At 42.3% G+C, this 12,060-nt stretch overlaps 1 protein-coding gene across 1 annotated transcript in view; it reads right to left on the reverse strand.

Annotated features, from left to right (window-relative positions):
• kitb (KIT proto-oncogene, receptor tyrosine kinase b) overlaps positions 1 to 4,522 on the reverse strand; it is a 49,337-nt gene extending 44,815 nt beyond the window's left edge. Inside the window, exon 1 of the mRNA XM_017709437.2 lies at positions 4,292 to 4,522. Within this exon, the coding sequence (XP_017564926.1) occupies positions 4,292 to 4,352 (61 nt within the window). The 5' untranslated portion in view covers positions 4,353 to 4,522. The remainder of the gene's footprint in view (positions 1 to 4,291) is intronic.
• Positions 4,523 to 12,060: the final 7,538 nt, after the last annotated feature.

Below are 12,060 nucleotides of genomic sequence, written 5' to 3' on the forward strand. Positions count from 1 at the left end.
TGGGTGGATGGATGGACAAACCCACACACTCCAAATCTTAACCGTGTTGTTTTTGCATGTTTGTTCTCGGTCAAAGCCAATCAAAATGGACATGTTGCACCATAACCATTGTAAAATCACTGTAATGGAAGGCCTCTTGTGACTTTTTGCATTTCCTTTGGGAAAAGTTTCTGCCAATCTTTCTTAAGAAAGTAACTAACCCTCCTCATGTACTCTTACAACTGCAGTTGCAATGTTTGCCAAGATGCTCATTCCAAACTGATCAAATTTTGCCTCAGTTAACCAAGAGAGAGGGCATAATGTGTTGATGAGCTGCATGTGCAACCAAATATGTATTAAGTATCAAATATACAATATATGGTAAAACAGGCCAGTAATCTTTCTTTATTGATGAGAACATTTTATTTGTTCTAAATGTCAAGTTTAATCTGCCGGACTATGTAGGCTATGGCTACATACACAGCTGCAAAAGCTTAGGCACCCCTGCTCAAATTTGTCGGTAAGTACACAAGTACAGTGAACATACTTCTCATTTTAACAAACAATATTTGTTTGTAAATTTTATGAATTGTTTATTTTACTCCCCCTGCGTGGGACAACGCTTCGCCGAACCCTGTGAGGAGACACAAAGTCACCAGGTAGGTTATGACTGAAAGGTATGTGGAATGAAGTTGCAGGTTGAAGACACGATGACTCTGAGTGGCGCTTTCCAAAGGGTGAGTGATTTATTCACAGATGTGCAAACATACAAAATAGACATAAGCACAGACATAAGGTAACACTGTTCACAGCGTTACCAAGGTGTCACCAAATAGTGCCAAACTGGCACATTGGCACCCTTCTTTTTGAGCAATCTTGTCCGTTTTTCTTTCTCCTGGAAAGCAGATTTCATATAGAGATGAGATCTCTGATCCATTTGCATGTTCCCAAGCAATCTTAGACATACTGAAAATCAATATTACAATCTTTCTAAAGTGCATTCAAAGTACACATCTGTGCAGTTAGTTAGCAGGTGGTGTTCTGTTTGTGTAGCCTATAATTAAGTGTAATGTTTTAAATGAATAATATAATAGACTGTGCAAAGGGAATGTTCATATAAAGGTTAGGCAAACGTATTCCTTGGCACATGAAATAGAACAAAGAATGATCATTTGCATAAGACTAGCACTTATTTAAATAATCAGCCTAAGGATATTTCACTGGGTAGTTCTGAACCTCTGGAAGAAAACAGTCCATCTTTACACAGCTAACTAGAAATAATCCACTTTGACACTCACAAAGAGTGTCATCGTGGACATACTTGTAGTGTTTTAGGGTGTGAGCTTATGTTTTGATAGAGAGTAAGCTACAACAGGACTCTTTAGCACACCCCAGAAACCTCTAAGTGCTGCACCTTACAGGCGTAATCATGCACAGCTTGGGTGCTGTATGTAAAGGGGAATTTCACCGATTTTTCAAAATCTAGGATGTGAACAGTCACTCAGAGTGGGTGGGGATAAAACGCTTTGGTCTAGAGAAACAGTCAGAACTGTTTACAGCTCATAGTTGTGATGATAGGAATCAGATGTCTGAAGTTTTTAATGCCTCAAAAGCTCAATTACCAAAAGTCATTGCATGAAATAGTCTTGAATATGTTGCCTGATGCATGAAACACTGCTTTTTTGGGGGCGTTTAGAGCCAAGGGGCTGAAAATCTAAACAGCATATACATGATGTGAACAATGACGTCATGCAAAATTATTTAACGTGATTTTTGATCATTTACAGTAAAAGCAAATGTCATAGGTCATGCTGTACTGTTATTAGGTGAGATGACAATAGATGACAACGTCAGAACAAAACCTTCTGTCTCTATTTTTGCTGTTTTTCAGTTTTTGACAAAAATTGAAATTGCCTGTTGCCCTTTACATGGTGTGTAAATTTAATGGTCAAACAGAAAGGGCCCAAAATGACTTGGAATTTTTTTTCCTTTTCCTGTGAATTTCCATTTTGGAGATTCAAGGTTTTGTTCCAACAGCAGCGATATTCATATATCTGACCCATCAGACTGCTCATGCACTTTCCCACTCTGCTTTCTTGCTATGATTCATCTTTATGCAAATGAACGGAGCCGCGGCCAATCAGATTGTTGGTATGTGGCACGGTAACCGAGTGTGTCCACAGTCACAGTCACTGAGATTTAACATGGGAAAGCATACTGAGCAGGAGATACAACAGTTTATAAAAAACACGAGCCTTTGCTGCACCAGGTTCAAATTTCAGTACTCCCCCAGTACTCAATCCAGCTGCCCCACGCCTGCATTCATGTTAATATGGTATACACAGGGCGTTGCAAGCTAAAACAGATAAAAAAGAAAGCTTTAACACTATTTCTCAGCTTTCTCAGTTCTCAGCTTTAACACTATTTCACCAATTAGGAACATCGCATAATATCCTCATCAGAACAAAGCCTCATATAAACCGCCACACCACCACTGTGGAGGGATACAGGGCTGTAAGCTCCTCTGAAATGAACCCACGAAACATTAAACCACTTTGAATGACTTGGTTTACATGTCAGTGGTTGTATCGTGCAGAAATGCTGAAAAATGGAATTCCTCTTTAAAGCTGCAGGAAGCTTGGCAGCCCTGCTGAAAAAGGATCATACGAACCAACTGGAATTAAAACCTGATCGTTTTCCTAAGGGAAAGGCCCAATCGAGACCACTAGATTCCTGGTGAACACTTGTGGATCCAATTAAGAAAAGCTCAAATGCACCTGTTAAACCATTAGGACCCTTTACATTGTGAAATCAACGCATTAAAAAGCCAAAACACATTACTAAAGCACTGGGAACCAACAAAAACACTTCATGGTTTCTGTGTTGTTGTTGTTGTTTTTCAGCACGGAGTGCACAGGTTTTCCTCTGGACGGTTGAAGAAGGTGCTGATTCAGCATATATCCAGTCAGTTCGTCAGCACCAGCCAAACGTCTGCGCAGAGGCTGCCTGGCACACTGAGTTCTGGGAAAGGCTCCTGCAACAGAATTCCCTGCGAGCACAATCCATCTCGCGTGGATCTTGTAAAAACTCAGAAGCCCCTTCAGAACTGGGTCTCTGATTTGCGTAACCGTCGCAGGCCTTCCGGCGACACCTCGCTCTTACGACAGGGCCCCGCAAAGTCCGCGGCGTGACGTCACTGGGCGCGATGAAAACAAAACCTCGCGCAGAAAGAGCACAAAGACACACGGGGCAGCTCCGGAGCCTCCGAGACGTCCTAGAACTGACACTGCCGGCCTCGCCGCGCTCAATAAACACGTTTACATAAGGTTATTTTTATAAGAGTTACAGTTAACGAGCCCACGGCGAGGCCCCGTAACCTAGCAACCACCTGTAGCCGCATCATCAATCAGTCAGGCAGTGATCCTAGACTGCGGTTATGCAAATGAACTCCGTGTTTGTGGATTCTCTGTTAGGCGGAGGCGCCTCGGACACCACATGTTAATGGCAGGAGAGCCTGCTACCTGTGGGAGGCAGGGCTGCTGTGAGGGAAGCCGCCTGCGCTCCTTTCTCTTCGTCACGGATCCAATTACAAACTTCTCAATTATTGACCGACCGAATGAAACCGGGGGGCTTAAAGAGGAGCTCCGCCTCAGTTTGATGTGATGTGCACCTCTCCTGAGAAACACCACCGAGTCCGAACTGCTCACAGTGGCGGTGATAGGAACCAGACGTCCACATAGTTTAATGCCCCTGACCAAGTTGTTCCACGAAACGCTGACGAACACACTGCACTGTATGATCCTTGAGACGGTTCTGAGATAATATTCAGAACGATTTAGGACAAAATAGTCCCCAAAGGAGACAGATTTACTGCTATTTATCAATTATCATTATCAACACTGACTGGACATTTTGGACATTAAATAAAGCGGCTATGTATAAAACGGTTCCTTATCGCCAACACGGTGTCGGAGTGCGAGCCTGTAGGTTTCTGTACATGTGAACCATTTCACAGTAAACCACTCTGAAGCACTTTGTTTACGCCTCAACGGTTTTCGCGGACTTTTTAAAATTCTGTGGAGTTCCCCTTTCAGAACTTGGCACGCCGGCGAGTGAACAGCTTGGGGAAGAAAAGAAATAACCGTCGCGGTTCCATCTGTCCGCGAAAAACACAACCGGGCTGTTCCTCCCGCTAATCCGCTCTCACAGCGGAACACACGGACATCTTCACCGGCGCGTCTCACCGCCTCGGAAAAGCGAAAACGGACCCAGAGAAAGAGGCGAAGGCTCGTAAAACAGGACCGAGTCTTACCTGTTTGTGAGGTGAACAACAGCGTAACCGCCGTGACCAGCAGTCTCCACGCGCGCTCCATCTTTCCCGCGCCGCGCACGGCAACAGGGTGACTGTGCGCCTCAGTCCGCGCGCCTGTGTGTGTGTGTGTGTGTGTGTGTGTGTGCGTGCGCACGCGCGTGCCTGTGTGTGTGTGTGTGTGTGTGTGTGTGTGTGTGTGTGGTCGTGATCAAAACATGGAACTACGTGACGACCCCTTTAGGAAGCACCTCCACAGAACGCCACAGAAACACAGGGACTGTTAGTCCAGGCAATTTGAAGGGGAAACTCAAAGTGGTGAACCTGGGAGAAAAAGGGGACTGTTTTGCTTTACTATGCCCTCCATGTATCCCTCCGCCATCAATGGATTTTAATACGCTTTAAGCCTAATGTGTATTGTAACCTAGCGTCTCCGTCGTCAGGCGTCCTATTAATAAGCTATTTTATGCAATGACTCTCTGAAGCGTTCAGATATCTGGTTCCCATCACCACCACTGTGAACAACGCCGAGTCTGGCAGGTGTCTCTAAAATGAAGCATTTTCACATCAAACCATTCTGAACGCATTTGTTTAAGTGTAATTATGAAATGTTGAAAAAAATGATGGAATTGCCTTTTAAAAACAAATGTTGGCCAGTGCTGGCGAACTGAAAGGTGAAAAAAATGAAAAGAATAAGTCAATAACTCAAAATACAACAAGTAAACATAACACGGTATTATCTCAGTATTAGCTTCAGTAACTAAAGACGTCCTCACGAAGATAGGAATACAAACATCCTGCGATGTGTGTGTGTCTAGGATTTCTTAAAGGGCCACCTCGTCCTTTGGAGTGTTTGTTTTGGACAGTGTGTGGACTGGAGCCAGTTCACCATTCCCTCTTACCGGAAACGAACGGTCAATTGCAGTCAAAGCTGAGCCGTCGCAATTCTCGATATTCATTAAGTTAAGTGGCCGATTTTGGACAGAATCACGGAGCCTTTTAGCAGCTGAGTGGACGTCTGTGTAAAGACAGTGATAGAGGGCATTTAACAAATCAGCTATTCTCTCTCTCACACACACACACAATCAAAAGGTCTCTGCTCATCAGTGGTGACGTGATTGCTGTCAATATCTGAGGAGGAGTGTGTGAGAATGTGGACGTAGATGTCTTTCTTAATGCTGTCGTTTCAATTAGGTTGGCAGTCTGATTCGGAATAAACAGTGCAGTGTTCAGTAAAGCTATGAGCAACTGTACATCACAAAGAGTTCACCACAGTTAAGGGATGTTTTTATGCACCACATAAAGGGGCATCCTGGCCTAAAACTAGAGTAATATGGTAAACTGGAACTAAACGGGAAATTCTGACCTCTGCTGAACATCATGAATTACATGCTGGTCCCTTTTATGCTGGTCAGGTGCAGGTTTAGCTGGTCACCCAGCATGGTCATGCTAGTTCACCAATATACCAGCACCCAAAAAACAACATATCTGGGTTTTGTTAGTGACCATGCTGGCTATGCTGGTCCATGCTGGTTTGTTCTAGCATGGTAGTCCAGCTGCAGCGCACCCATATTTCCCTCAGCTTTAATGGTTTGACAGAATTCACAATTTTATATAGTTTTCATGCTTTTGTCCATCAATGTTTTCTCACTACACTACCCAGCACGCATTACAGAAATACGTTATACAGCCACTGTTGTGGTGTCAACCAATCCTGGCTGCTTGCCTAGCTGCTGATCTTTAAGATAATAAATACATCCAAAACAGTTGCCAGGTATACTGCTGTAATAAGATTCAGCTTCCTTACAGTAACGTTCGATTCTACTATCTGCTTTCATCAGCTAAGAGGAAGAAAACTACTTTTCAAAAACCCCCCAAAAACCCACCGAAAGGCAGTTGTAGTTTTTCCAAAGTCTCTCACCTTAAAGACACATCATCAGAATGGGCTTTCCTACTGTTTAATCTGGAAAATCCTACTCTACAGGATTACTGTAGGATGTGAATAAACATGTTTACAAGAGTAGCAATGGTTACACAAAACAGCATTAACAGTACTTTGCAACAAGGCCAGGGACTCAGATTTTAGAACCAGAACTATCCTGTTTGTAACTGGAGTAAGATATTAGATACATCCTAATAACATGGCATGATATATTCTAATGCCTCAGGATGCCTCACTCTAGTTCAGGTAGCATGAAAATATAAGATCCTGTGTGTTTTTACATATGCAAGCATAGGTTATCTTGCTTTTCATCAATTATTTATGCTGAAGGCAGGTTTTTAGCGGTGATCAGTGCTTACTCATCACCCGCAAAGTATATGCTTACATCTTTGAGTGTGTGTGTGTGTGTGTGTGTGTGTGTGTGTGTGTGTGTGTGTGTGTGTGTGTGTGTGAGAGAGTGAAAGAAAGGTGAAGATGGAAGATGCTGACTCACTGCTCGACTCTCACAGCACAGTAGAGTGAGTCACTCCACTCTTTATAGGCATATGATCACTGGCCTCCCCAGGGAACACGCTCTCCTTTTAAAACACCCATATTGTCTCACATTAATCTCTCTACTGTACCTGTGTGGGTCAAAGACAGAGGGAGAGAGAGGGAGAGAGAGAGAGAGAGAGAGCACATGATGAGATAGACTCCGGAATCATTAGCATGTGTTAAATATCAGGATTTAAAAACAGAGTAAAAAGTTTACTTGAATGTTTCGAACATTGAACATTACAATATTTGGACGTTTCTATTTTTCCATTCAAACATAGCATTTCTAAACCAGTTAGGAGCAGGTACCCATGCAGTGCCAGTTAATCGATGGTGACGAAAGGCCGTCCCGTCTGGTCAAACAGACAGGAGGCCTACTGGGGTTCAAATCACAGGAATTTTTGTTGACGGTACACAAGGAATGTGTCCCAACACACAGTGAGCCTCACCCTGCTGTGTATGGGGCTGCTAACGCCTGTCCACCATTGACAGTGCCTATAATATGTTAGAACTGGTCCTAGCACTGATGTAAGAAGGTCACCTGGTCTGATGAGTCCTGAATTCTTTTGCATCACATGGATGGCCAGTTATGTGTGCAGCATTGGTAGAGCCTATGTAGGTAGTTTTTTTTTTAAAGTAAAGTGTTACTGTAAAATGTAACATAGACTTTTATGCAGTTTTAAAGATGAAGGTAAGAAATCAGACAGATACTTCTAAAGTATACTTTAGTTCCATGAAAGTACATTGTGTTCTTTGATTACTGACTTGTGTGCACAGGCCCCACTTATATTGTTTTAATCACCCACTTAGTGGCTGTAGTATAACACTGTTTTGAAGCATATAGCTTACAGTGAGAGCTAGCAATAGTACAGCCTCTGCTTGGCCAGGTCAGTTGTGAGCGAATATTACTACTAAAATTCCCAATGTAAACAATGACAGTCAAGTTTTTAAAAACTTTGTACGCACAAACACATCAAAAAAGTGTGCCGCAGACATCTTGCAAATAATATCGGTATAAATTGTATAGCTCTTCAAAAACAAAGACTTGGTAGAGAAGGCGACCGCAAAGAGCAGATTCAAAGCACGTCATTAACGTTCTTTTAGGAACCAAGCATGCTCCAGCAAGGAAGACAACAGAGAACGTGATCAATGAGTGGCATCTTATTGTATGGCCCTTGTATTTTACTGCAACATGATGGATGAATCCATGTATGGAGGCACTGGGCAAAAGGCTCATTGAGGTATGCATTTTGCAGAGCCATATAGGTCCACCCCAGGCATTGTGGTTTGACGTGCCATTGGGTTCCATGCCCATTCGCCCCTCATGTTCATTACTGGTAATTTGACCAGCCAGTGATACATGACAGTGGTGTTGGAGCCTGAGGTGGTACCATATCTACAGGGGTCACCTGGTGCCATATTTTAACATGATAATGACCACCTGTGGCTCTCATATGTGAACTCTGGCATATATAGAGGCTGCATTGCATGCCATTCCAGCATCTCTTCCTCACTATGCCTGACCGTGTAGAAGCAGTTGTGGATACACCAAATATAAACTGTTGTGCATTCTGCAAGCCTGACTGAGCTGCATGATCACGTGTGCTATGTAACCCAAGCAATCTGCCAAATTAATATCGGTTTGATATCTCATGTCTTTCTTGCTGTTGCAATTGTATTGTGTGCATGTTTTTGAAAATCCGCTAAATATAATGACATGAAATGTTTGTCATTTTGTCCTTTTTTTGTGGCATTACCTGCACTTTCAGGTGATGCTCTTGTAACATAACCGCATCAGTAGGTGCCAAAATGAATGCCACCTCTTGAGATACTTAAAAATACATCGAACAACAGGAGTAATTATAATGGCCGTTGTAGTTCAGAATGGGCAAGATCAAAGAACGAACATCAGACATGTGGCCAGCAATTCCTGGTCTTCACTAATCAAATCATGGATTGCAAAAAATGCTTGCGCCTTCTGTCAGCAGCAATTTAAAATGCAACATCACAAGAAATGTGGTCAAAATAATGTGGTTATGTTGTGGTATTGCATTGAATAACTGTGTTTACAGTGAGCAGATCAGAGGGACAGTGAAGGTGTAGCAGTTTGGAGATGAAGCCAGAGAGGCCAGGTTGAGATGGTTTGGACATGTGTTGAGGAGGAATAGTGGATATATTGGTCAAAGAATGTTGGAGATGGAGCTGCCGGGCAGAAGGAGAAGAGGTAGACCTCAGAGAAGGTTTATGGCTGTAGTGAAGGTGGACATGGAGATGGTTGGTGCGAAAGTAGAGGAGGCAATGGATAGGGCAAGATTACCAGTTTATCTATTACAATTAACTCCGTTTATGGGGTTCGTTGTGACACTGCACTCGTGCCACTTTTGGCTTTTTTTGTGCTTTGTGAAATGATCAAGCTCAAATACTTTTATTTAATGAGAAACAAAATATGCTAGATTGTGCTCCACTCCCCAAGTTTGGAAAGCTATTACACCTAGTAATTGTGCTTGTACTGATAACAGACATGTGCACACCTACACAGGCTATAAAATCTTCACAGTTTATGAACCAGTAAGATCTTCTAACGTATTGAGCTGAGATAGCCCATTGTTCTTTACTCTAGGTTGTTATGATAGCATAGATAGCAGCACTTATTTGGCTTAACAGCAACAAACAGGCCTGTTGGTTATCTGCCACTTGTATCTGTCACGCTTGTCTGTTAGTGTGTGCATTCCTGCATGCGTGTGGCACCACTGTATGTATGTGTGTCTGTGTGTTTGTGTTTATGTGTGAGTGTTCAAATCTGCTAAATATAAATCATAATAATAAAAAAAAACATGAACGCTAGGGGAATGTTTGTCATTATGTCTGATTAGATGGCAAAATTAAAGGCTCTCCGTGAGATTTCTACAAATATATCTAACAACTGATATACTTTTATACTCATAGAGCTGACAGCAGACATGTAGCAAGCCTTTTTTGATCTTCACAAATGAAATAATGGATTCCAAAACATGTTAGCAACTTCTGTCACAGCCGCAATTTTAAAATGTAACAGCATAAGAAATTCATGCATACCACATACCAACCATCCATCCATCCATCCATTTTCTAAGCCGCTTCTCCGTCAGGGTCGCTGGGGGGGGGGGGGGGTGATGGAGCCTATACCAGCAGTCTTCGGGCGGAAGGCAGGATACACCCTGGACAGGTTGCCAATCCATCGCAGGGCAGACAGACAGTCACAGACAGTCACTCACACCTACGGGCAATTTAGCATCTCCAATTGGCCTGACTGCATGTCTTTGGACTGTGGGAGGAAACCGGAGAACCTGGAGGAAACCCACGCAGACACAGGGAGAACATGCAAACTCCACACAGAGAGGACCCTGATCACCCGGCCGGGGAATCGAACCCAGGCCCTCCTTGCTGTGAGGCAACAGCGCTACCCACCACTCCACCATGCCGCCCGCATACAATATACACACAATGAAAACATGCTGACAATAAAGGAGAAGAAACGCTTAATTCTATATTAAAGACATTATTAGACATTTAATGTGTAGGGATGGAGACAATCCCTAACCTCAAAGTGTGCCCTCCAACCACATTATATATAGGAGTTGTGGACTGTTGTGTAAAAATGTGGATGTTTCTTTAAAGCAACATCATATCTTCATAGAATCACTTATGCCAGAGTTTTATTTTATTGTTTTTTTACAGTACAGTAGACAATACCAAACCTTTAATATAGGGAGACTTATGGGTGGATCAACGAGCAGCAGACTAACAACAGCAATAGCAAATTTGAAAGCCATTTCCCTCAAGAACCTCCACTGTTACAAGGATACATGAGCTGTGTCATGAATTAATTACACAATATAATGTCAGTTGTCAGAGTTAGCTGTGCCATCTAAAACTTTCCATCAAGCTTAAGTAGAAAGTAGGGGCAATATGTGGGCAGCAATAGTACAGTGCGTATACTGTCTCATTTTGGAGGAAACAGCCTTGGTTAATTTTTATAATCAGTGAGCCAAAACCAAGGCCAAAAACGGTTTCAACAGGTAACTGAAAAACGCCTGCAGACACGTTTTCTAATAAGAAAAAATGACTGCGCCAACTCTAACATAGGATGGCAATTTGATCCTCTGGGGCTACTTTGCTGCCAGTTGGATTCTTCTTGGCTGGATGGATCTTTTAACACGATAAAGAAATTTAAGACAGCTTTAAAAGAAACAGTAACTGTGAAGAAAAGCTTTATTTCCAAAAGTCCTAAATATTATTGCAAATTGGTGGTCGTAACCACCCATGCTTAAACAGCTACAAACCTCAAAGATGTGGCAAGGTTTTCAGTGGAGAAATGTATCCAAGTCCCACACTCGGCAGGTCTCACACTATCACACAAAGCTACCAAGCTTACATTAATTAAAAATAATTCATTTATTTTGCTGGAATAAGTTCATTATGTTTTTTTTTTACATTTTGGTGCTTATTTAGTTAGCTGTTTCATAATTTAAAGCTTTTTTTCTGGGCAATTATTCTGAAACCCATTTCAGATTAATTTTAAAAGGGGAAGATTGATTCGCTGATGAATGCATAGACTGACAGTTCGACCAATCATAATTTCTAAATTCATAATAAAAGTCATGAAGACTGTAAACACCACACAGAGTTACTTTCATCCAATCAGATGGTGGCGTAGCTCTGTCTGTCTCAACATTATCCTTCCATTCACCTCAGAGTCAAATCCCTGAAGCCACACTCGAGTAGAGAGACCACTGGTGAAAGTCAGTCTAATGGAGGATGATGGTAACCTAATGAAGTTTGCCCATTGGGTTATTGCTGACTGTGCGAAAGACCCCAGTCTACCCAAACATAATGACCATTAGTCCCTACATCACATAATAAGATAAACAGGGTGTAGCAGGGTGTGCCCTATAGTGGTTTTTAAGTGTTTATATATCTTCTGATTGAGAGAGCCTTGGTTTTGTGGTCCACCTTGACTTGCTCTTTCCACAGATGTTGTGGACTTGTTTGACCTGCACTGCACATATTACGGAATCCTAGCTGTAAACCTTATAACTGCATTTTTAAAATTTGCCTCAGGAAATAAACCCAGTCAGAACTTTGGGTTTTCCAGCTCTTCCAGGTTTACTGGTTTGTATAGTTTGTGTTTGCTTGCCTTTTAAGTGTTAATGAAAGTTTGGAGGAACTACAAATATTCTCTAAAACAACAACAGATGTGTAGCACAGTGAAGGGTAAAATAATTATAAAAACAAAAGTGCATTAAATGGGATCTAA

The sequence above is a fragment of the Pygocentrus nattereri genome, chromosome 22, assembly GCF_015220715.1.
Source record: "Pygocentrus nattereri isolate fPygNat1 chromosome 22, fPygNat1.pri, whole genome shotgun sequence".
Taxonomy (NCBI): domain Eukaryota; kingdom Metazoa; phylum Chordata; class Actinopteri; order Characiformes; family Serrasalmidae; genus Pygocentrus; species Pygocentrus nattereri.